We start from the raw sequence: 23232 nt of genomic DNA on the forward strand, positions 1-23232 counted from the left end.
CCTCAGGCTGGGCTAAGCCAAGCTCTGCTTTGTAGGTCAGACACTTTTAAAGCTAAATGGCCACGCTGAAGCCGTGCTGCTCTGATTTCCTTCTCTCCCTTCCTCAGCAGATCCTGGTGACGGCAGGGGCACCCTGAGATGTGCCACCCATAGGCAAGGTGGCCCCACTGCCAGGGCACCCTACCCTGGGACAATGAGGACCCCTCTGCTGGACTAAGGAGGAGATCTCCTGCTGCTGCTGCTGGTTGCTTTTCCTTTTTTTTTTTTTTTTTTTTTTTTTTCTTTCTTTCCCCTGAGGGGGGAAACTCCATGTGAGGGCTCCACTACTTCTCACACCTTCCTTGTGCCAAGGGCTGGGGGGCAGAGGGCCAGCAGCATGGCAGCAAAGCAGCCCCCACCACTGATGAAGAAGCACAGCCAGACCGACCTGGTGAGCAGGCTGAAGACACGCAAGATCCTGGGCGTCGGAGGGGAGGATGATGATGGTGAGGTCCATCGCTCGAAGGTGAGGGAAGCACGCGTGAGAACAGCGGAAAACAAGGAGGTGGTGGTGGTGGTGGTGGGATCCAGCATCTCCCTTCTGCAGCCTCTTTGGAAAAGGCTTTGAGCTCGATGGGGTTCCTGTGAAGGGAGAACATAGAGCACAGGGCTGGTGAGGAGCAGCTGAGGGAGCTGGGGTTGTTCAGTCTGCAGAAGAGGAGGCTGAGGGGAGACCTCATTGCTCTCTGCTCCAACCTCCTTTTTCAGGGAGTTGTAAAGTGGAGGTTGGTCTCTTCTCCCAGGGAATAAGTGACAGGACAAGAGGAAACTCAAGCTGACAGAGGGGAAATTGAGGTTGGACATGAAGAATAATTTCTTCCCTGAAATGGTTGTCCCCAAAAAGGAGGAGATGCTGCCCTGGGGCGGTGGTGGAGCCCCCATCCCTGGAGAGATTTAAAAGATGTGATGCTGAGGGACATGGTTTAGTGGTGACCTGGCAGTGCTGGGTTAATGGTTGGACTTGATGATGATTTTTAAAGGCCTTTCCCAACCTAAATGATTCTGTGATGCTCTGAAGGCTGTGGTGGCACAGGCAGTGCTGCCCTTGAGCAGCGATGGGCCATGCTGCCTGCTGGGTGCATGGGAGCTGCCCAAAAGGGCTTTTCATGGTAAGGGGGTGAGCTCTGCCCTCAACCTGCTTTAATCCATTCCTAAAATTGTACTGTGGAGACACCTATGAGCCAGCACCCATAGGATCCTGGCACCACCAATCCCAACAGCTGGTGGCCTGGACTCTGGAGCAGCAGTTTAAGTGATGCCTCTCAGAAGAGGCTTGAATTGCAACGAACCTGTTTCATGAGGGCTTTGCTGGAGCCTGTGCTCCATCATGCAAATGATGTGTGGGACAAGATGATGGGATTATGGTGAGAGGAGAAAAAATTGATATTGACCCTGCCCCAGCCCCACACTGCAGGTGGCTGGTCCTTGGAGCAGCAGAGGCTGCAGCTTCTGATGGAAATCAAGGTAGGGATTGGAACCAAGTGGTCACAGCTGAATCCCTTGCCTTGGTCCTTCTGTCAGCACTCTTGGAGGGTTGGGGTGAGGAGTGCATGGGATTAGGTGTGCAGCTTGGGGCTGGACAGTGCTGCCTGCAGACTGGGGAAGGGTCTGCTCAGTCACCTGGTGTCTTCCATTTGAATTTCAGATTAGCCAAGTACTGGGGAACGAAATCAAGTTTGCTGTGCGGGAGCCGCTGGGGCTCAGGTAAGAAGGTACCAGGGCACCTTGGAGCTGGCTTGTCTCAGCCACAGCATTGCTGACTCCAGCTCTGCTGCATCACTGCTACCTGCAGGGGCTTCTCAGGGGATGTGGAACCAAACCAGACCTGCTTTCTTGCCCCATAAATCAGCCTGAGGCCCTTGAGGTCTCATCCCACAGCAGGTGCTGGGAACTACAGGGGCTGTGTGGGGTTTGGTGACAGGGTGGTGGGAGCCTCCTCTGCACCGTCCTCTTGGCAGGGTCAGTTCTTCCCCTGCTTGGTTGTGGGGGGTTCTGGATCTGCTTCAACCATCGAGGCTGCTGTGGGTGGTGAGGCTGGAGGGAGCAAGGTATGTGGGGAGCTGAGTCCTCCCATGGCAGGCTCCTGGCTGCCTCGGCCGTGCGAGGAGGGAGGATGAAGGCTGATGAGCGAGCAGTGGCCAGGAGTGCTTTGTGAAGTGTGAGTAATGAGGTCACCCTTGTGCTCATGCCAGCTCCTCTGTCTTCCCTCTTCTCACGCAGGGTCTGGCAGCTGGTTTCCGCCGTCATGTTTTCCGGGGTGGCCATCATGGTAAGTGAGGGACATGCTCCTGGGCACCACCAGCTCAAGACTGCCCAAGGAGTACCCAGTGTGGTTGCTCAGCCCCTGGAATTTATCCCATTCCCTTGCCTCCTCCATCTGCTTTCTCTGGTGAGACCTTTGCCCTCCCTGAGGCTCAGTGTTGCACTGTGCCACCAGTGTCCTTGGTGGCTTGTTCCCACCCCCAGAGCCTGTTGTCATGCTCAGGGTCAGAAACCACACAGCCACAGAAGCCAACCGTGAAGCCAGTAGCTGACACACTGATGTTTCTTGCACCTCCTTCATTGCCATTTTCCTGGCCCCTGGCTCTAGTCTCTTAAAGGCCTGATGTGGACATGTTTTGATGTTTCTGGCTGGAGCAGGCTGCTGAGTTTCCCCCTTGCCCCTGCCAGGCCCTGGCTTTCCCTGACCAGCTCTACGACGCTGTCTTCGATGAGGAACCAGTGAGCAGCAAGACCCCGATCCGGCTCTACGGAGGAGCCCTCCTCAGTGAGTGCCTGCCCAGGGCATGCTGCTGCTCTGTGGAGTCAGGGGATGAGAGGACAAAATGACAGGAGTGGGGGCAAAGCCTGTGCCCAGCTGGGCAGCTGCAGCTGTAGGGCAGAACATCAAACTCTAAATACCTGGCGGAGGAACCCAAGTGTCCCAGCAAAGGGAGACTGGAGATGGGCTGGAAGGTGGAGCAGCTGAGGGAACTGGGGTTGTTTAGTCTAGAGGAAAGAAGGCTCAGGGGAGACCTGGCTCTCTACAATTCCCTGAAAGGAAGTAGGAGTGAGGTGGAGGTTGGTCTCTTCTCCTGAGGAACAAGAGATAGCACAAGAGGAAATGGCCTCAAGTTGCACCAGGGGAGGTTTAGGTTGGACATGAGAACAATTTCTTCCCCAAAAGGGTTGTCAAGCCCTGGCACAGGCTGCCCAGGGCAGTGGTGGAGTCCTCATGCCTGGAGGGCTTTCAAAGCCATGGAGATGTGCTGAGGCACATGGCTTACTGGTGACCTGGAAGTGCTGGGTGGCTGGTTGGACTCAATGATCTGAAAGGTCCTTCTAACCAAAACGGCTCTATGGCCTGCTGGGCTACCAGACCCTCCTCATGGGAGTTGGAAGGAGAGGAGGGGCAGGTGATGGCATCCCAGGAGGGGCCCAGGAGGTGATGGGTAAAAGAAGAGAAGGTGAGAGAAGCCTGAAGAAGTGGTCTGGAAAAGAAAATGAGAGACAGAAGCAGACTCTTGGGGTCTGTGCAGCTCTGGACCCTGTGCTGCAGCCACAGGCACTGCACCTCCTGGGTGCCCAGCCAGGTCCCTCTCCGGGGCTGGGTGCTGCAGAGTGTGCTGGCCAGCAGCAGAGAACAGGCAGGTGCTGGTGAGAGGTGGAGGATGTTTGGGGTGGCAGGGACTGAGAGCGGGCGGTGGGTGCTCTACCCTGGCCAAGGCTCCTCCCCGCAGCCTGCAGCAGCACCTTGTGGGGATGCTGGGTGGTGCAGCTGAACCCCAGATGCAGAGCTCAGTCCCTCCATCTTCCCAGAGGATGCTGAACTGGTCCAGCTGGGAGCAGGCGGGTGGGCTGCCCCGTCCCGGGGGTCTGCCCGCCCCGCCCCAGTAGACTGCCCGATCCCCCTGGTCCTTGGGCAGCTGTGCTCTGCTGCCCCTTCCTCCCTGCCTCTGCAGGTATCTCCCTCATCATGTGGAATGCCCTCTACACAGCTGAGAAAGTCATCATCCGCTGGAGCCTGCTGACTGAGGCCTGCTACTTCGCTGTGCAGTTCCTGGGTGAGTGTCTGCAGCCTCCTGGGAGGGAGGGGAGACCTCATTGCTCTCTACAACTACCTGAGGGGAGGTTGTAGCCAGCTGGGGGTTGGGCTCTTCTCCCAGGCAACCAGCAACAGAACAAGAGGACACAGTCTCAAGCTGTGCAGGGGCAAGTTTAGGCTGGATCTTAGGAAGAATTTCTTCCCAGAAAGAGAGATTGGCCATTGGGATGGGCTGGCCAGGGAGGTGGTGGAGTCGATGTCCCTGGAGGTGTTTAAGAAGAGACTGAATGAGGCACTCAGTGCCATGGTCTGGTTGATTAGTTAGGGTTGGGTGATTGGTTGGACTTGATGATCTTGGAGGTCTTTTCCAACCTGGTTGATTCTGTGAGGAGGAGGGCAATGGAGAGGTGGAGGTGGGCAGGACAAATGGTCTGAGCTGTGAGAGCCAGCACAGAGCTGGAGTAGTGCCTCAGGAGAGGTTTTAAAGCTGTGTAAGTGCGGTGCTGAGGGACATGGCTTAGTGGTGACCTGGCAGTGCTGGTTGGACTCAATGATCTTTTCCAACCAGCATGATTCCATAATGCTCTCTGCTCAAGTGACTGTTTTCAGCTGGGGCTACCCTTACAGCTGGGATTCTAGGAGCAAGAGCTCAGGGCCCTGTGTGTCTCTGGCTGACTTCCAGGCCAGGGGCTGTTCCCTGTGTGTCTGAGCCTGTGCTGAAGGCTTCTGCCTTCACCAGGCTCTGCAGGTCTGGCTCAGGCACACCGCGTTAGAGGGCAGCAGCAAACAGCTTTGTGCTCTTGTGGCTCTGTAGGTTGTTTCCTCACCCGACTTCTCCTTCCTTCTCTTCCAGTTACCACTGTCTCCTTGGTGGAGAGCAGCCGGATAGCCACGGGTGCGGTGCTCCTCCTGGCCAGCCGAGCCCTCTTCATCCTCATCAGCGTTTATTATTACTACCAAGTTGGCCGCCGCCCCAAGAAAGTCTAACTCCTGGGCTTTGTGTCAGGGCCAGGGTGGGAGGGGGAGGGTTGTGTCAGTAATTTTGAGTTCGCCTCAGTTGGATTTGCTTTGGGTTGGTTTTTTGTTGTTGTTGGGTTCTTTTTTGTTTGTTTCTTTGTTTAGTCCCTTTTGGTTCTCGAGGGGTTTCCTTCTTTTCCACTTACCGGCATCGATGGGTGTGTGACCCGGTGCTGGTGCCATTGCCAGGTGAAATGGGGAGGGGAGACGCCCCCGCCCCAGTCCCTCTGCAGGAGGTGAGGAGCAGTGGGAGGAAGGCTCAGGGAGGTCTGTGGGCCTGGCAGGCTCAGGGAAAAGAGCTGGTTCTCCACCCCAGGGATGGGGGGAACCGGCCTGGTGGGATCGCAGGCTCTGAACCCGCTGGAACAAAGCACAAAACAAGACCAGCACATCGAAACCAAATCCCTGAGGAAGACAGGGAAGCAATGAAGGACTCGGCTAGTCCCTTGGGTCAGCCCTCTCCTGCCTGCTGGGATGGCCCCTCCTGTACAGCCCCTTCCCCTCTGAGCCAGCACTGACTGTGTGGGGAACTGGGAGCTGGTTAAGCCCAGCTGGTGGCAAACAGCTCTGCTTCCCTCGCTGCTGGAGGTGCCAGCAGGAGACGGAGTTAAGAAGAGGAAAGAGCCCATTGAGCACAAAGACATTCCCTTGCTTGGGATGTGACGTGAAGTTTCTAGGCTGGGGTTTTGCCCCCTTCACCCCAGCACATTTCCCACAGTTTCCTGATGGTTGCAGCAGTGGTGGGTGTGAGGGAAGGAGGAGCTGGGGCACACTGCTGGGGTTAGAGGAAGCAGAGCAAGTGTTGGTACAACTGCTGGGGCCAGGGAACAGCCTCCAGAGATGAGGCTCAAGCATGGGAGGTGGTGTTCCAGCTCTGCCCATGTGGGCAGGCACCACAGCCCCTCCGACTTGGAGAAGAGAGGACCAAAGTTTGTAGCATTAAGAGACTTAACTGGGACGAAGACCAGCAAGGAGCAGGGCGTCCAAAGGCCTCATTACCTTGCATAGCTCAGCCAAGGACGGACTAAATGTGCTCCAGCACTCACTGGCCAGTTTCTCCAACACCTCCTGGGCTTAACAGCATTGGCTCCTCTGCTTCCTGCTTTTCTTGTGGATTTATCCCTGTCCATGGCTGGAGGCAGCACTTTTTTCTTCCCCGTGGGACTGAAGCCAGAAGGTCTGCGTGCAGGGTATGGACTTTTCCCTCATGCACTCCCCTTGACCGGCTCAAAGCATGCCCTGGAACGGAGCTGACAGCCCAAAAATCCCAATAGGAAGAGCCTACACAAACTGACCAACAGCCCTCAAGCTGGTGAGACCAGGGCCTCTGGCTGTTGCTGTTTAATACCTTTGTAGAGTTAGAAGAAGGTAGTGGGTAGTCGATGTTGTGTTAGTGCTTTTGGCATTTAGAAGCAGCTGCCCAAACTCGGGACACCCTGTGCATTGTCCCTGCTGGCTCTGCAGAGGGGGAATGTGGGAACAGCTGAATGTTGGGAATAGCTGAGCCAGGAAACATCACAACTGTGATTTATTTATTTTTCTCCCAAGAAGTAAATTGAAGGGAGAGGCAACATCCACCAGCAGGCCAAGCTCTGGAGCCTCCCACCTGCCATGCTGCTTTCAACATGTCCAGAATATGACAGTGAGCAACTAAAACTTGCATTTAGGAGGAGCCTTCCTCTTCTGGTGGAAGAGTTTGGCCTCTAGGAAGGAGGAAATGATCAAGTGCAGCCTGGGGAGCATGACAGATGGGACTGAGTAGTGCTGGGTGTGGGAGCAGGAGCAGGGAGCTGTTGCCCTCACCCTGTGTACAACCTGCATGGGGCAGCTGCAATGGCTTCACTTTGGCTGTAGTTGTTGGTTGTAGGTAGGTGGAGCTTGGATTTGTTGTGTTTTTTGGGGGGGGGTCACATGAATGTATACACAGACTGCTCGTTGGTTTGGGGGGGTGGGTGGGGAGGGTGGGAAATAATGTTTCTAGGAAAGACAAGTAAAACTGACCACAGCAGAAGCAACCTTGCAGGAGAAGGAAATGGGGAGGGTCTCCTTAATGTTCTCCTCACATCTGTGTGGGCCACAGGTCTTAGGAATTTCAAGAGAAATGAGCGACTCCACTATGGGAGAGCAGTTCTCTGAAGACTTCTGGATGGTACAGTCAGGTGGGAGGTTGAGGAAAGCAGTTACAGCTTTCACAAAGGAGCTTTCAGTCAGGTGAGCTCAGGTTCCTCTGCTCCTCTGCTTAGCAGATGGCCTCTGCAAAACTTGAGAGGGAGCCATGTCTGCTTGGGCCAGTCAATGTATTCTGCTCCAAATTGGAGCAGAGAGGCCACGTAAGAGATTTTTGTGCTACTTGTCCTGAAAGGGGAGAGGTGAAGAAGTGGTTTTATTTTCCTGCTTCTTGCTCCATCTAGCTGTAAAGAGACAGAGTGGAAGGTTATGGAAAGGGACTGGGGCTCTATAGGTCTTCAGCAATTGAGAAGGGGAAGTTGGATGGTCCTGCCTGGGAATGGCTACAAAAAGGCATGGTCCTGTCTCATCAGCAAGGTGCTGCAGGAGAAATATGGCCAGGCCCACTAGAGGAGGTGAACTTACTTATAGCAAGTGAGATTTAGGAGGGAGTTTCTCAGGGTGGCTTCAGGGTGAAGCCCAAGTAGAGCACCAGAAACCAACAACTGTCTTTTAACTGGGGGTGTGTCCAGCCCTGCCTCCCTACGGACAGAAGCTCAGGCAGGTGGCAGCTGGTGGAGCAAAAGCCTGAGGCATCACTTCAGGCTCTGCCACTGATCTGCTGAGCACCTCCACAGGCCTCAGTCTCCTTCTCTGTTAAATGGTGAGGAAGGCCTTGGACTGACACCACCTCCTGAGGGAGACTGCAAGGAACTACCTGTGCTTGTGTGACGTCCTGCAGGGCTGGCAGTGGTGTCCCCCCTGAGGGTTGTGCTTGGAGCAGGCACAACTCAGGTCTGAGGCTGGGGTCTCAGCTAGAGATGGACCCAAACTCTTGCATTCACAAAGCCCTCGCTGCTGAGGGTGGAGGAAGCTCACCGTGAAGAAAGCTCATCATCATCATCATCATCATCCACACAACTCCTTCCATCACCTTATTTCCACCTACCCAATATCTGGCAAACAGGAGCTGGTGAGGAGGGAGAGGCTGGGTCTGTCCTAAGCTGGTTTCTCCTTCCTGGTCAAGGGTTTTTACTTGGGGTGGGGTGGGGGAGAAGGGGACACTTCAGTTTATACCTCATTTTAGCTGCTGTTACCTGAATTTATTCTTTCTCCTCTGGTAAGAAAGTGGCTGTACTTCACACCAAGCAAATAGTGAGAATTAAAGCCTTCACCCTCACAATCTCTTTTTATTTTTCCTTCTTTTTTTTTTTTTCTTTTCTTTTTTTCTTTTATATAAGAAATGCACACAAAATCCGTGCAGAGAGTGTTCCTTCCAGGCTTGTGTTCTGGTTTATAATATCAAAGAAAAACAACAAAAAAAACCCCAAACACCCCCAAAAAGATTCCTTTCAATATATATATATATAAAAAAAAAAGCCTTACAGTAGGGAATACAGGATAAATTAGCTCCACTATCTAATCATAAAAAGAACATTTACAGGTTCATTCTTAAAATAGATTTCCATCATTATTTCACACACAGCAGCCCTTGGCCCAGGCAGTCCTGACAGTCACTTGAGCATTCAATCCCAGCAGGACAGGTCTGGTGCATGGAGAGGGGGTGCTGAAGGCTCAGGCTGCTCTACTTTGACCATCCAAGGTGGCAGCATTGCAGCTCCCTCTCCTTCCCAGCCTGCCCAGCATGAGCCCCTGACTCCAAAACCCTCACCAGAGCTGTTAAATATAAAAATACAGCTGCTTCTCCTGCCTTCTGTCCTGCAAACCTTCTGTAGAGCAGGGGCAGCCAAGTCACTAAGGGACAAAACCCAACAACTGGACATGGCTTTGGCCATAGGGCCAGAGTCTGCTTTCTGGGCTTGCTTGTTCATTAAATTCCACCCCTCTGGAGAAATTCCTTCTGGAATTTCCTTTCTGGAACCTTCTGCAAGGTTCCTGACTTCCACAGGTTCTCTTGGACTTGCAGGTATCTAACTTGACAGCTCTCTCCATCTCTAACAAGAGGTGAAAGGTGCTGCTGGCCTTTGGAGGGCTTTCAAGCTAGGTTCCCAGGGGCATGTTGACCAGCTGCAGAGAGGATCTGAGTCTTCATCCAGGAAAAGGCAGATCAAACAAGGTAAAAGAGGCTGGAGTAACATGAATCATTTTGGTTGGAAGAGACCTTCATGAGGTCCACCCTTTAACCCAGCACTGCTGGGTTACTGTTAAACCACGTCCCTCAGCAGCTTTTGGGACTACAGGGAGAGAGGGACAGTGAGAAAGCTAAAAGCAAAGCCATGAGTCCAGAACTGGGAAAACCAAAGAGACTTCAGCCAGCAGATAACCTTTTTCAGGCTCTGCTAGTTTTGCCATTGGTGGCCAAAAAAAAAAAAAAAAAGGAGGGGGACTTCTTTGGCCTTCGGCCACCCACCATGCTCACCTCCAGCCAAATTATCTGCTGCTGGCTTTGTTCCTCCCTTGGGAACTACCCTCCCAGAAGAGCAGCTGCCACCAGCCCCTGAGGCAGAAGCAGCACAGACAAGCTCACCTTCTGCTTGGCCCATTCCCTGCAAGATCAGTAGATGCAGCAGCTGCTGCTTCTCTTCAGCACAGCACCTGCTGTTGGGTACAAAGGCTGCTGGGCTTTGGCCAGCAAAACTCATTTCCTTCATTAAATTACAGACCAGAATTTAATGCTAAAACACCTCATTAAAAGAAGGTCCGGGGGGGTGAAATGGTTCAGAAAAGCTTTGTACAAGGTTTTATGCATCATCTGAGGCTGCTCAGCAGCCCTGGATGCCTGTTTTGATGCTGGATTACACTGAGTATGGCATGGGGTGGGGTGGGATGCAGCACTGCCTTCCCAGGTCCTCTCCTTCTGACAAGCAACATGTTCTCAGATGAAGCCTAGAAAAGCTCTACTGCCTCCTTCCTGCTCCTCAGCATCCTGATTCCTCAACCTGTGTCTTTAGCCAAGATCTTTGGCTGTTCTGGACCAGGCATTGTGCTGCTTTCCTTCCTCTCCTGCAGCAGTGCCACTGGGACAGCCCCAAGGGCCAGGGTGAAAGGGAACAGCCACCCACTGTACTTGCTGCTGCAAAGCCAGGGCAGGAGGCTTCTGCTCAGCTCCTGGCTGCTGCTTGCTGCTCCCTCTCCTTCCCTGGCAGAGGGGCTGGTTTAAGCCTCTATAAAACTGTTCCATACTCTGAGCCTACAAAATCTGTAAAAACACCTAAGCTACACAAGAAACCACAGCCCCCTTCTGTCCCCCACCAAGTCAAACGAGTCTGGGGGTCAGGGAGTGACCAGATGAGTAATTAAGGCAACAGAGGTTGATGCTTCCAGAGAGGAGAACCCAGTGAGCTGCCTGGGCTGATAACCACAACCCCTGGAGCAGCAGCAGCGTGGCTGCTTGCTCCTCTCAGAGCCAGCTGGGGGCCTCAGCACTTCCATCATATCCCTGACTGAGGTCCCAGTCCCAGGCACCTTTCTCAGGTTCATTTCCAAATGACTAAATCGGTGCCATGTTAATGAAATGCGAGGGCAGGCTCCCAAGTGACAGGCAGACTAACCCCATTCTGACTCCCTGCATCCCAGGGGACATCCTCTGAGCAGAACTGATGCCCCAAGACTGTTTCAGGCGTGGGAGCGGCTGACAAACCTCAGCCTCCTCCAGCTCTGCCTCTCAGGGCTGGAAAGCAGGTGGCAACCACTGCAAACCCTTCTGCTACCAGAGCACCTCAAACTGTGTTTTGGCAAGGTGAAGGGAAAGGCAAAGGCGGACAAGATTTCAACACTATTTCCTCCCCTCCTAGGGAAGGCAGCAGGATCAGTGAGTCTTGACCAGAGCCATTGCTTCTCCCGGGAGGTGGGAACACAGCAGGGAACCATTTGGTCTCTTTTTCACAACAACAAACAGTAAATCTTAGTAAAAACAGAAAGGTAGGCACCAAACTCCTGACCATCAGCCAGCCTTAGCTGAGTCCCATCGCTGCGCCAAGACCACACTGCCCCTGCCTGGGGCTCCAGGGAAAAGTCAGCCTCACTGGAGTGCTCCACTTCTCTGACACCTCTCAGCTGAGAGAGACAAAGCTCCTGTTGAAGAATCTGTGTTTTGTTTCCATTCGGTGGCTGTGGGAATGAAAGCCAGAAGCACACCAACGATGACTTCTTAGACGAGCCACCACCGCTCCTTTCAAACCCACCTGGGCAGCCACACACTGGGGCCAACCTCTTCTCTCACCCAGCCCCTGCATGTTTGTTCTCCAGTCCTTTGCTGTCTGAAGGGTGATAAAGTCCAGCAGGCAGGGCCTCGCAGGAGGGGTGGTTGTGCTCCTTCTCCTGCTCCCCCACCACCAGCTCTGGCATTCTGTAGTGCAATCAGCTGCGCTGGGCTCCTGCTCCACGGCTGCTGCAGGTGGCTCTGGGCAAGGGTCTGGTGTACAGTGTAGTGCACATCACCTCAAAGTTCCAGCCCCTGAAGTACAATCCTTTTGGTCATTCATATGTTACAACCCTCTTTTTATTTTTTTGTTGGATTTTTTCCTCCTTTTTTTCCCTTTTTTTCTTTTCTTTTTTTTTTTTTTTTTTTTTCCTCTCCCCTGCCCCATTTTGTTAAAAAAAATAAAGTGGGGTTTGGGGTTTTTTTTTTGGGTGTTTCCAGGTTTAGTTTCTTCTGATTTTTTTTTTCCCTTCTCTCTTCTGAGCATGTGGGGAACATGGTGGTTCCTGGGTCACCTCTTACTGGATCCCTCGAAAGAGGCACATGGCAAAGATCATGGCAAATAGCTGGGGAAGAAAGGTGGGAAGGAGGGGGCAGACACAAAACAGAGAAGCACAAGAGTCAGCTGCAGCTTCCAGATGATTGGCAGCACCTCTCCTGTCACTCCCTCAAGCCCCAGACCTCCTCTTTTTCTTGAAGGCAATGCCTCCTCCCCCTGCCCCACAAACTTTGCGGCTACAGGAGCAGCCTGGCTTTGCTCCCAAACCATTGTCGGTGTGAGCTCTGTGGTCTCTGCTCTGCACATCATTGCCACTGCCCGGGATGGGCACAGTGCTGGGGCTGCTGGAGCTCTCTGCCAGATCCCTTTCCCTTGCCCAGGGCAGGGGACTGGGGAAAGCACCCAGCTTTGCCCCAGTAATGCTACAGGGATGGCACCTCTGGGTTAATATCACATCTGGTGGAAGCCTGCTCCTCAGAAATGTCACCACAGAGCCAGGTACCAATGGAGGGCAGTGGAGATGCTCTGCAGCAAACCCCATTTCAGGCTCTAGCCAGAAGTTTTTAAAGCAAAGGCAGAGTCAAGCAAACCCATGTGAACCCAGTGATGGGGTCATCAGCTTGCTGGGTGTGCTGCTGCAGTGAGGGCAGTGCTCTCTGAAGAGCCCTGGGGCTCTTCAGTCTGAGAGGGGGTTTAATAAATGTTTATAAATATATGAGGGCTGAGTGTCAGGAGGGAGGGGACAGGCTCTGCTCACTTGCACCATGTGGGGCAGGTCCCTGAAGCCAAACAGGGCAAGGTGTGAGATCCACAGCTGGCCCAGCATGAGGCAGCCCCACTTATTTCCCTGCCTTTACTGGCAAAGGAGCAAGCACCTGGCTCTTTCCAGGCAATTAAACCCACAGGTTGATAACCCACTCCTTGCCAGCAGGAGCAGCTTCCCCTGGCCAGCATGGCCTTCCCTAGTGCCCCAAGGGGGAGTACCTCAATGGCCAACACTCCGATGGCGAGGGCTCCTGCCAGGTACACGTAGGTCTCAAAGGAGTTCAGGATCACAGTGTAGCACCCCTAGGAAGGACAAAAGGTGGTGAGACACACCAGAGCATCACACACTGCATTCTTCTCATGGCACAGCCCTCCTGTTGGGGTGGGGTCAGAGGAGGCCACAACAATAACAAAAGAGCTGGAAGCCCTCTGCTGTGAGGCCAAGCTGAGAGAGTTGGGGTTGTTCAGCCTGGAGTAGAGAAGGCTCCAGGGAGACCTTCTGGTGGCCTTCCAGTGCTTAAGGGGACTGTCAGAAAGATAGGGATGGCCTTTAGAGCAAGGCCTGTTGTGACAGGACAAGGGGTGATGGTTTGAACTAAAAGAGGGAGATTCAGACTGGAGAGAAAGAATACATATTCTGTGCTCAATACATATTCTGTGCTCAGGGTGGTGAGACCCTGACCCAGCTTGCCCAGAGAGGTGGTAGATGCCTTCCTGGAACCATTCCAGGTGAGGTTGGTTGTGGCTCTGAGCAACCTGCTCTCACTGGAGATGTCCCTGCTGACTGCAGGGGGTTGGACAAATGACTTTGAAAGGTCCTTTCCCCCCCAAACCATTCTGTAAATTCCTGCTGATGTGCTGGCTATAGGAGAATGGACTCCATCAAGAACTCAGGGCCATACCCCACAGCAACCTCTTCACTTCTGCAGCACTGCCACCATCATCCTTAATACCATTTCCCACTGCTGAGGCAATTAACAGCAGGCAGATCTTCTGCAGAGCTTTCAGGATGCTCCTGGCAATCACCAGCTTGTCCTGGCCTCAGTTCTCCCAGCCTAAAATTCCAACCCACCAGCACATTTCTGCCCACAGGTCACAGATAAAGAGAAGACTGGAGTTTGTTGGATGTGGAAAGCAGGTCTGCTCCCCACTGAGCAGCTACTTCACACATTCAGTCGAATCCCATCCATGCTGCTGGGATGTTTCCATCACCTGATTTTTGCCTTCCACCCATAAAGAAAACGTCTGAACTGCCATGACAGCAATGGGATCCTGGGGTGCATTCAGAGGAGGGTGTCCAGCAGAGCCAGGGAGGTTCTCCTCCACCTCTACTCTGCCCTGCTGAGACCTCACCTGGAATATTGCATCCAGTTCTGGGCTCCCCAGTTCAGGAGGGACAGAGATCTGCTGGAGAGAGTCCAAGGGAAGGCTACAAGGATGCTGAAGGGACTGGAGCACTGCCTGGTGAGGAGAGGCTGAGAGCCATGGGGCTGTTCAGTCTGAGAGAGGATTTAATCAATGTTTATAAATATCTAAGGGCTGAGTGTCAAGGGAGGGGACAGGTTCTGCTCAGTTGCACCCTGGGATAGGACAAGGGGCAGTGGATAGAAACTCCAGCACAGGAGGTTCCACCTCAACATGAGGAGGAACTTGTTCCCTGTGAGGGTCACAGAGCACTGGAACAGGCTTCCCAGAGAGGTTGTGGAGTCTCCTTCTCTGCAGACTTTCAAGCCCTGTCTGGATGCATTCCTTTGTGACCTGTGCTGGATTCTCTGCTCCTGCTCTGGCAGGGGGGTTGGACTCGAAAATCTCCAGAGGTTCCTTCCAAATCCTAACATCTGTGATCCTGAGACCCAAGGGAGGGCAGACCACCGGGGCAGGAACTGAGATGTCAACACCATGCTCTGGTCAACATGAGGCTCCTCAGTCACATTATGGCCATGTTTCAGCCCAGTTTCCAGGGAAAAGCATCCAGCTCATCAATAAAATCCCTGGGTATTACCCAAACTCCACCATTATCTCAACTTTTGGCATGCCCTTTTCAGCTGGCTACAAAGAGCACAAGTGTGGCCAGCATTGTCCTACCAGCCTGGTGTCCCAAGAGCCTGAGTTTGCTCCAGGAATGCCTGAATTCAGCCATCAGTTCCTTGGGAATGTCTCTCCCATTGCACAGACATCCCTCACTGTATGCTTGGTGACACTTGCTGAGCACATGGCTTCTGCCACCAACACTCTGGTGACAAGCAGAGATGTGGTAGGCCTCAGCATCCCCACTTAAGGAAAGCTAAAGCTGTTAGCTGCTTCAGTGCTCTTTCTCAAAACACATTTCTCTTTCCCTCCCTGCTGTTTGTCATCTCTCTCTCCTCTCTGTCTCTCCCCATCAGACCTGGCAGAAGCAGCACAGTGTCATCTGCTGAGATCTCTCACCCAGAGTGCCTTTGCCAAGCAGTTCCAGCTGCCAGAGGAAGAACAGCTCACATGCTGCTTCCAAACTCCTTTACTCCTCTCACATCCTGCTATCAAGTGCTGTGTGTGGAGAGAAAAGGGCCAGAACAGACCTCAGCTGGCTTATTCATGCTGAGGTGAACACAACTTCCACTAGCCCAGGTTGCTCATCCATGCCTCATCCACCCTGGCCCTGAACACCTCCAGGGAGAGAGCATCCACAGTGCCCCCAGGGAACCTGTTCCAGTGTCTCACCACCCTCAATGTAAAGAATTTCTTCTTAATCTCCAGCCTAAACTTCCCTCTTCCAGCTCAAAGCCATTCAAATGCAGCTTCCCAACACATCCTTGGAAAACAGACATGGCTGTTTAACCCCTGATCTCCTGGTTGCATGTGTTGTTGATGAGGATTCTCTGTAGCCTAAACTGGAGCCACTACCACAGCTAGGAAGAGTTAACTCAGAATCACAGAATATATCTGGCTGGAAGAGACTTCAGAGATCATCCAGTCCAACCCTCAAACCAGCACTGCAGGGTCAACACTGAACCATGTCCCTAAGCACCAGCTCCACACACTGCTTGAACACCTCCAGGGATGGTGACTGCAGCACTGCCCTGGGCAGACCATTCCAAAGTTTGAGAACCCTTTCAGTGAAGAAATATTTCCTACCATCCAGCCTGGTGCAGCTTGAAACCATTTCCTCTGGTCCTGTTGCTTGCCATCAAAGAGAAGAAGCTGCCCCCTCCTGGCTCCAACCTCCCTTCAGATAGTCATAGACAGTAATGAGGTCTCCCCTCAGCCTCCACTTCTCCAGACTGGACAACTGCAGCTCCCTTAGATGCTTAGGACCATGTTCTCCAGGCCCTTCACCAGCCTCACTGCCTTTCTCTGGACTAGCTCCTGCACCTCAATGTCCTTCCTACAGTGAGGGGCCCAGACCTGAACACAACACTTGAGGTGTGGCCTAAGCAGTGCTAAGCACAGGGGGGTGATCACCTCCCTGTCCCTGCTGGCCACTGTTTCTCTAACACAAGCCAGAATGCCTTTGGCTTTCTTGGCCACCTGGGCACTGCTCACTCCTGTTCAGTTGCCTATCAAGCAATACCCCCAGGTCCCACTCCAAGTTGCAGCTTTCCAACCACACATCCCCAGGTCTGTAGCTCACCATGTGACCACTGTGACCCAGGTGCAGGACCTGGCACTTGGCCTTGTTCAACTTCATGCAATCAGCTTTGGTCCATGGCTCTCACCTGTCCAGGTCCTGCTGTAAAGCTTCCCTGCCCTCTAGCAGATGGACACAGCCACCCAGCTTGGGGTCACCTGCAGCCTCACTGGCTGCCCTGTGCTGGCTTGCTACCTTCTCCAGGATGGTACTAACTTTCAGGAACACCACAGAACTTGCTGCACATTTCCACCTCACCTCTCAGTCCCTTTGGGAAACCACTGCACCTCTCCCTTCTCTTTGAACTGCTGCTCCTTTAGGCTATCAATATTCATGGAAGAGAGACCAGGCTGCAGCTGACTGCTTGTTTGTATTACAATTAAAGAGCAAATTCCCCTTCCCTACATTCTTACTATAAGAAGCTTCAAGACTGGCAGAATCTGTGTGTTAATACTGAACATGGCAAGGGGGTGTTGCCATGGCAGTACCTTATGACCCAGAACAAGGGTTCCCTGAGAGGCTGTGGAGTCTTCCTCTCTGGAGACTTTCCAGCCCTGGCTGGATGCATTCCCATGTGACCTGTGCTAGATTCTAAGGTCCTGCTCTGGCAGGGGGGTAGGACTTGAAGACCTCCAGAGGTCCCTTCCAACCCCTGTGACCATATCTCTGCTGGTCCAACACAACCTGGGCTTAGTACACACAACAATTGAGCTTAGACATGTACCATAGCTTCAAAAGCTGTCAGTGGAAGGGGAATTGGAACAGGAACTGGAACAGAACTGGAACAGCAACTGGAACAGAACTGGCAGAGGTTGCCCAGGGAGGTGGTGGAAGCCTCATCCCTGGAGGTTTTTGCAGCCAGGCTGGATGTGGCTGTGAGCAACCTGCTGTAGTGTGAGGTGTCCCTGGCCATGGCAGGGGGGTTGGAACTGGCTGATCCTTGAGGTCCCTTCCACAACCCTAACAATTCTCTGAATGAGGACATGTGCTACAGGCCTGCCAGCTTCACTGGCCGCCCCTGGCTCCTCCTGCTGGCGCTGTGTGCCCTTACCTGGCGGTTCTGGAACCTCTCCACCCCGCTGAGGCAGGCTTCTCTGTTGACAAACATCCCTTCCCGGCTCTGCAGCTCCCGCTGGCAGCAAGCCTCTGGTGTGCTCCTTTGCAGAGAGGAGTAGGGAAGGAGAGGCACAGCGTCGAAGTCTTCTGGTCCGTTCACTCCGCAGCAGGCGAACTAGGGAGAGGCAGCGGAGAAGGAAGACAGAGTTGACATTTTGCCCTGAAAGCAGATAGGTGAAATCCACCAAAGACCTGTTCCAGCAGAAGCACAGAATGGTTTGGGGTGGAAAGGACCTTAAAGAGCATCCTGTTCCAGCCCCCCTGCCATGAGGCAGGGATAGCTCCTACTCGACCACACTGCTCAAGGCCCCATCCAACCTGGCTTTGAACTCTTTGAAGGAGAAACTTCTTTCCAGTGAGGGTGACAGAGCCCTGGAGCAGGCTGCCCAGACAGGTTGTGGAGTCTCCTTCTCTGGAGACTTTCCAAAGCCACCTGGATGCGTTCCTGTGCAGATTCCCCTGCGTGATCCTGCTTTGGCAGGAGGGTTGGACTCAATGATCTCTGGAGGTCCCTTCCTACCTCTAATGTACTGTGATGCTGCAATACTTTCCAGGCTTGGAGCCTACAGAGCTTCTCTGGGTGACCTGTTCCAGTGCCTCACCACCCTTGTAGGGGATCAAAGCTTCAGTCAAAGCAGAGACAAACCAAGTGTTGTTTCCAAAGAAGTGGGCTGTGCTTCTAGCTTGGAGCTTCTGCTTCATCAAAGCCTTTTTGTGAAATCCCACTGCACCCATGTCATGCTATAGACTCTAAGGTACCACTGGGAATAATGCCACAAAGTACACAAGGCTTGGGAACACATCCAGAGTGACTTCCTTCATGTCCCTCAGCCAGTCTGCAAGGCAGCCAGCAGCACAATCCAGCTCACAGAGTCACAGAAGGTTAGGGGCCGGAAGGGACCTCCAAAGCTCATCCAGTCCAACCCCCCTGCCAGGGCAGGATCACCTAGAGCAGGGCAGGATCACCTAGATCACACAGGAACACATCCAGGCAGGTCTTAAATATCTCCAGAGAGGGAGACTCCACAACCCCCCTGGGCAGCCTGTTCCAGTGTTCTGTCACCCTCACAGGAAAAAAGTTTTTCCTCCTGTTTCCATGGAACTTCCTATGCCTCAACTCCCACCACTGCCCCTTGTGCTGGCATTGGGCATCACCCAGCAGAGCCTGGCTCCAGCCTCTGGGCACTCCCCCTGCACATCTTTATCAACATGAATGAGGTCAGCCCTTAGTTTCCTCCTCTCCAAGCTAAAGAGCCCCAGCTCCCTCAGGCTCTCCTCATATGGAAGATGTTCCACTCCCTTCAGCAGCTTTGTGGCTCTGTGCTGGACTCTCTCAAGAAGTTTCCTGAGGTCCTTCTTGAATTGAGGGGCCCAGAACTGGACACAATATTCCAGATGCAGCCTCAGCAGGGCAGAGTAGTGGGGCAGGAGAACCTCTCTGGACCTACTAACCACAGCCCTTCTAAGCCACCCCAGACTGGCATTGGCTTTCTTGGCCACAAGAGCAGCTCCTGCCTGCTCTCCCCACAGCTAATGGCCAGGATTGCTCCTGCCTGAGTGATTTGAGCAAGGTCCCTTTTCAGGATTCAAGTCAGGTCCTTTTTACGGATTCAAGTCATAGCCTGGCTCTGTCTCCTTTCAGTCAGCAAAAGGAAATGTCTTTATTAAAGCCCTGGATCAGTGTGAAGGGCAGCAATCATCCTTTTCTTTTAAGATTAAAATTGACTTTTCATCTGCAGAGCCTGACATCCTGCTCTTCCCTCCTGAGGAGCTACACCTCAGGCTGTGCTCAGCATGCTGTTCTCAGGTGTACACACACACAGAGCTCCTTCTAGTAGATAACACCACCTCCAACCCCAGTGACAGTCACTCTGTAACCTGCCAGAATAAGGCTGGAGTAACAAGGTCAATTTTCATGCCTAATATATCTGAAAATACTCCATTAGCCACAGAATCCTAGAATTGTTTGGGTTGGAAAGGACCTCTATGATCACTGAGCCCAACCATAGACCCAGCACCACCATGGCCATTAAACCATGTCCCAAAGTGCCATGGCCACACATTTCTTGAACACCTCCAGGGATGGGCACTCCAGCACCAACCAGGGCAGCCTGTTCCAATCCCTGACCACTCTTGCAGCAAAGACATTTTTTCTAATATTCAACTTCAGCCTTCTTTGTCACAATTTCAGGCCCTTTCCTCTTGTTCTATCATCAGATACCAGGGACAACAGCCCAACCCCCACCTCAGTCCATCCTCCTTTCAGGGAGTGAGAGGGTCTCCCCTCAGCCTCCCCTTCTCCAGACTAAATAACCCAAATTCTCTCAGCTGGCCCTCAAAAGACTTCCTCTCCAGGCCCTTCCCCAGCTTTGCTGCCCTTCTCTGGACACATTACAGCTCCTTGATGTCCTTCTTGGAGTGAGGGGCAAAAAAGTGAACCCAACATTCACGGTGTGGCCTTACCAGTGCTGAGTACAGGGGGAAATTCTCTGCCCTACTCCAGCTGCCACCCTACTGCTGATGCAGGCCAGGATGCTGCTGGCCTTCTTGGCCACCTGGGCACACTGCTGGCTCATCTTCAGAGAGCTGTAAATCACCACCCCCAGGTCCATGCTCCTACCTAATCTGCCACCCACCAACTCATTCCACAGGAGCCATTATGTGGCACCAGTTTATGGCTACTCTTGGCTGGGAATAGTCCTGAGGTAGCCTGGAAGGTGGAAGCTCCATGCAACACCATGGCCTTCTGCACCCAGACTGAAAGCCAGAGGTAGCCATCTGGGTCACTTACTGTGATCATGACAGAGTTCCAGGTGGAAGAGAAGACATCTGTGTCGTTGTTCCTCAGATAATGCTTCTTCAGCTCCTTGGTGAAAAACTCTCTGGTCAGCTGAAACAAACAGAAAAGTGGAGATGTGAAGGCTGCTGCCACATCCTTCCCAGGCCCTTCCCAAAGCTCCCTTCTGCACCTCCACTGCCTGCAGCAGCTTTGTGGTTCTGGGCTGGACTCTCTCAAGCAGTTCCCTGAGGTCCTTCTTGACCTAAGGGGCCCAGAACTGGACACAATATTCCAGAAGTGGCCTCAGCAGGGCAGAGTAGAGGGGCAGGAGAACCTCTCTCAACCTACACCCACAACTCTTCTAATACACTCCAGAATGGTATTGGCCTTCATAGCCACAAGAGCACATTGCTGGCTCATGGGCATCCTGTTGTCCACTAGGACCCCCAGGTCTGTTTCTCCAGCAGCTCAGTCCCCACCTCTCCTGCTCCATGGGGTTGTTCTTTCCCAGGTGCAAGACTCTACCCTTACCCTTGTTGAATTTCATTCAATTTCTCCCTGCCCAGCTCTCAGCCTGTCTCAGTCTGGCTGAATGACAGCACAACCCTCCTGTGTCAGACACTGCTCCCAGTTTGGTGCCATCAGCAAACTTGCTGACAGTGCACTCTCTGCCCTCATCCAGGTCATTGATAAATATATTGAACAGCTCTGGTCCCAGTACCAACCCCTAAGGGACTCCAATTGATACAGGTCTCCAACTAGACTCTGTCCCATTGACCACAACTCTCTGACTTCTTTCCTTCAACCAGTTCCCATCCACCTCACTCCCTGATCATCCAGACCACACTGCCTCAGCTTAGCTGTGAGGTTGCTGTGGGAGACACTGTCAAATGCTTTCCTGAAATCAAGATAAACCACATCTACCTTCAAATCCACTCCCAAACAGTCAATAATCTGACTCTGCTTCATCAGGCCTGCAACCAAAGCATCATTTCCCCCTCACTTCTCTTTTTAAATCACCTGGTTCTCTACTAACCATGGGGGAACTGCTCTGAGTTTACATCCATGTGTGAGAAAGCAGAAGGAAGCCCTAACGTGAAACTTTCTGGGAATGAAAAGGAAGTAAAAAATAATAAAATCTCATAATGGGTAGGAAATGTTCAAGTTACAGAATCTCAGAATTGTTAGGGCTGGAAAGGACCTCAAGGATCATTCAGTTCCAACCCTTCTGCCATGGGCAGGGACACCTCACACTACAGCAGGTTGCTCACAGCCACATCCAGCCTGGCTGCAAAAACCTCCAGGGATGAGGCTTCCATCACCTCCCTGGGCAACCTCTGCCAGTCTCTCACCACCCTCATGGGGAAGAAGTTCTTCTAACATCCAATCTGAATCTCCCCATTTCTAGTTTTGCTCCATTCCCCCCAGTCCTATCACTCCCTGACACCCTCAAAAGTCCCTCCCCAGCTTTCTTGTAGCCCCCTTCAGATCCTGGAAGGCCACAAGAAGGTCTCCTGGGAGCCTTCTCTTCTCCAAATTGATTAATTAATGAATTAACTAGTTTACAAATCAATTTATGAATCAGTAAAAAACAGAGACAAAAAAGGATACCACTTCCCTGACAATATTTTAGATTATCTAACCTATGGGGGCTGGGAGGGGGAGAATCCTCTATTTCCAGTGTTTAGATAATTTACACATTTTCCCTAAGGTCAAGGATATGGACATGTGGAATTTCATTTACTCCTTGCAGTAAAAGAGGGAGAAAAACTGCATGAAGATTCTGGCTCAGAGCCCTCTCAAAAAGTTAGACCCCTTGAAATGACACTCTGGAGGAGTAGTAAAGATCCAAACTTAACAGACTTGTTAAACCAAACACCCTTGATTTAATACCACCTCTGGATGAAAACTTGAAGGAATGCCCTTTGCAGGTTGCCAACAGCTCCTCACTTGTGTGGTCCTTCCTACAAAGCACCTTTGAGACCCATGCAGGCAAACCCCTCTGCCACGTGAGGGGGGTTGGATTCAGCTGGATCCAGCCCTGTGTGTCTGCAGGATCAGGAGGGAAGCTGCCTGGAAAAGGCCCTCTGGTTGTTTTTTTCCTGCTGTTCACACAGCACTGCAGAGGCAGTGACACAGGCTGCTGCTACATGTTGGCTTGGGGTTCTTGCTATGCAATGTGAAATATCACACAGAGGGATCCATATGGATGAGAGGGGTGGGTGGGCACCAAGAGCACCAGCACTGCGTGCTTTGTTTCCTCTCTAAGCCTTGCACACAATTTAAGGAGAGAAGGAGGAGGCTCTGCTGACTCTTTACAAGACCACAAAATGTCAGTTCATACCAGCTTCCCTTTTACAAATATTGCCACAAGGAACACCTAGAATCATAGAATGGTTTGGGTTGGAAGGGACCTCCAAAGGTCATCCAGTCCAACCCTCTCTGTAGCCAGCAGGGACATCCTCCACTAGAGCAGGTTGCCCAGAGCCCTGTCAAGACTCACCTTGAATATCTCCAGGGATGGGGCCCCAACCACCTCCCTGACAATCTGTTGCAGTGTTCCACTACCCTCATGGTGCAGAACTTGTTCCTCACACCCAATCTCAATCTGCTCTGCTCTCATTTCAAACCACTGCCCCTCGTCCTGTCCTTGTAGGCCTTTGCAAACAGTCCTTCTGCAGCCTTCAAGATCATCAAGTCCAAACTCTCACCCAACACCGTCTAATCAATTAAACCATGGCACTGAGTGCCTCATCCAGGCTGGTTTTAAACAATTCCAGGGATGGTGACTCCACCACCTCCCTGAGCAGCACATTCCAATGGCCAATCTCTCTTTCTGGGAAGAATTTCTTCTTCACATCCAGCCCAAACCTCCCCTTGCACAGCTTGAGACTGTGTCCTCTCATTCTGTCCCTGCTTGCCTGGGAGAAGAGCCCAACCCCCACCTGGCTACAACCTCCCTTCAGGCAGTTGTAGAGAGCAATGAGGTCTGCCCTGAGCCTCCTCTTCTGCAGGCTAAACACCCCCAGCTCCCTCAGCCTCTGCTCACAGGGCTGTG

The 23232-nt window shown here is 52.6% G+C and overlaps 2 protein-coding genes across 2 annotated transcripts in view; one reads left to right on the plus strand and one right to left on the minus strand.

The window, feature by feature from the left end:
• The first annotated feature begins 376 nt into the window (after window positions 1–376).
• Window positions 377–5052, plus strand: TP53I11 (tumor protein p53 inducible protein 11). Its single transcript, XM_054400589.1, has 6 exons — window positions 377–505; window positions 1685–1743; window positions 2260–2308; window positions 2710–2806; window positions 3981–4082; window positions 4917–5052. Exons 1-6 carry the CDS (start codon window positions 377–379, stop codon window positions 5048–5050), a joined length of 570 nt encoding a protein of 189 aa, XP_054256564.1. The 3' UTR covers window positions 5051–5052.
• A 6810-nt stretch (window positions 5053–11862) lies between these two features.
• TSPAN18 (tetraspanin 18) overlaps window positions 11863–23232 on the minus strand; it is a 64319-nt gene continuing 52949 nt past the window's right edge. The window contains exons 6-9 of the mRNA XM_054400544.1: window positions 20187–20285; window positions 17331–17510; window positions 12892–12975; window positions 11863–11974 (exon numbers count right to left, since the gene is read on the minus strand). Coding sequence (XP_054256519.1) covers window positions 11927–11974; window positions 12892–12975; window positions 17331–17510; window positions 20187–20285 — 411 coding nt within the window. The 3' untranslated portion in view covers window positions 11863–11926. The remainder of the gene's footprint in view (window positions 11975–12891; window positions 12976–17330; window positions 17511–20186; window positions 20286–23232) is intronic.

The sequence above is a fragment of the Indicator indicator genome, chromosome 4, assembly GCF_027791375.1.
Source record: "Indicator indicator isolate 239-I01 chromosome 4, UM_Iind_1.1, whole genome shotgun sequence".
Taxonomy (NCBI): Eukaryota; Metazoa; Chordata; class Aves; order Piciformes; family Indicatoridae; genus Indicator; species Indicator indicator.

Coding starts and splice junctions, on each gene's coding strand:
- TP53I11 (XM_054400589.1), top strand. CDS start 377: ATGGCAGCAAAGCAGCCCCCACCACTGATGAAGAAGCACAGCCAGACC. Junction 506..1,684: donor GTGAGGTCCATCGCTCGAAG/GTGAGGGAAGCA, acceptor TTTGAATTTCAG/ATTAGCCAAGTACTGGGGAA. Junction 2,807..3,980: donor CTACGGAGGAGCCCTCCTCA/GTGAGTGCCTGC, acceptor CTGCCTCTGCAG/GTATCTCCCTCATCATGTGG.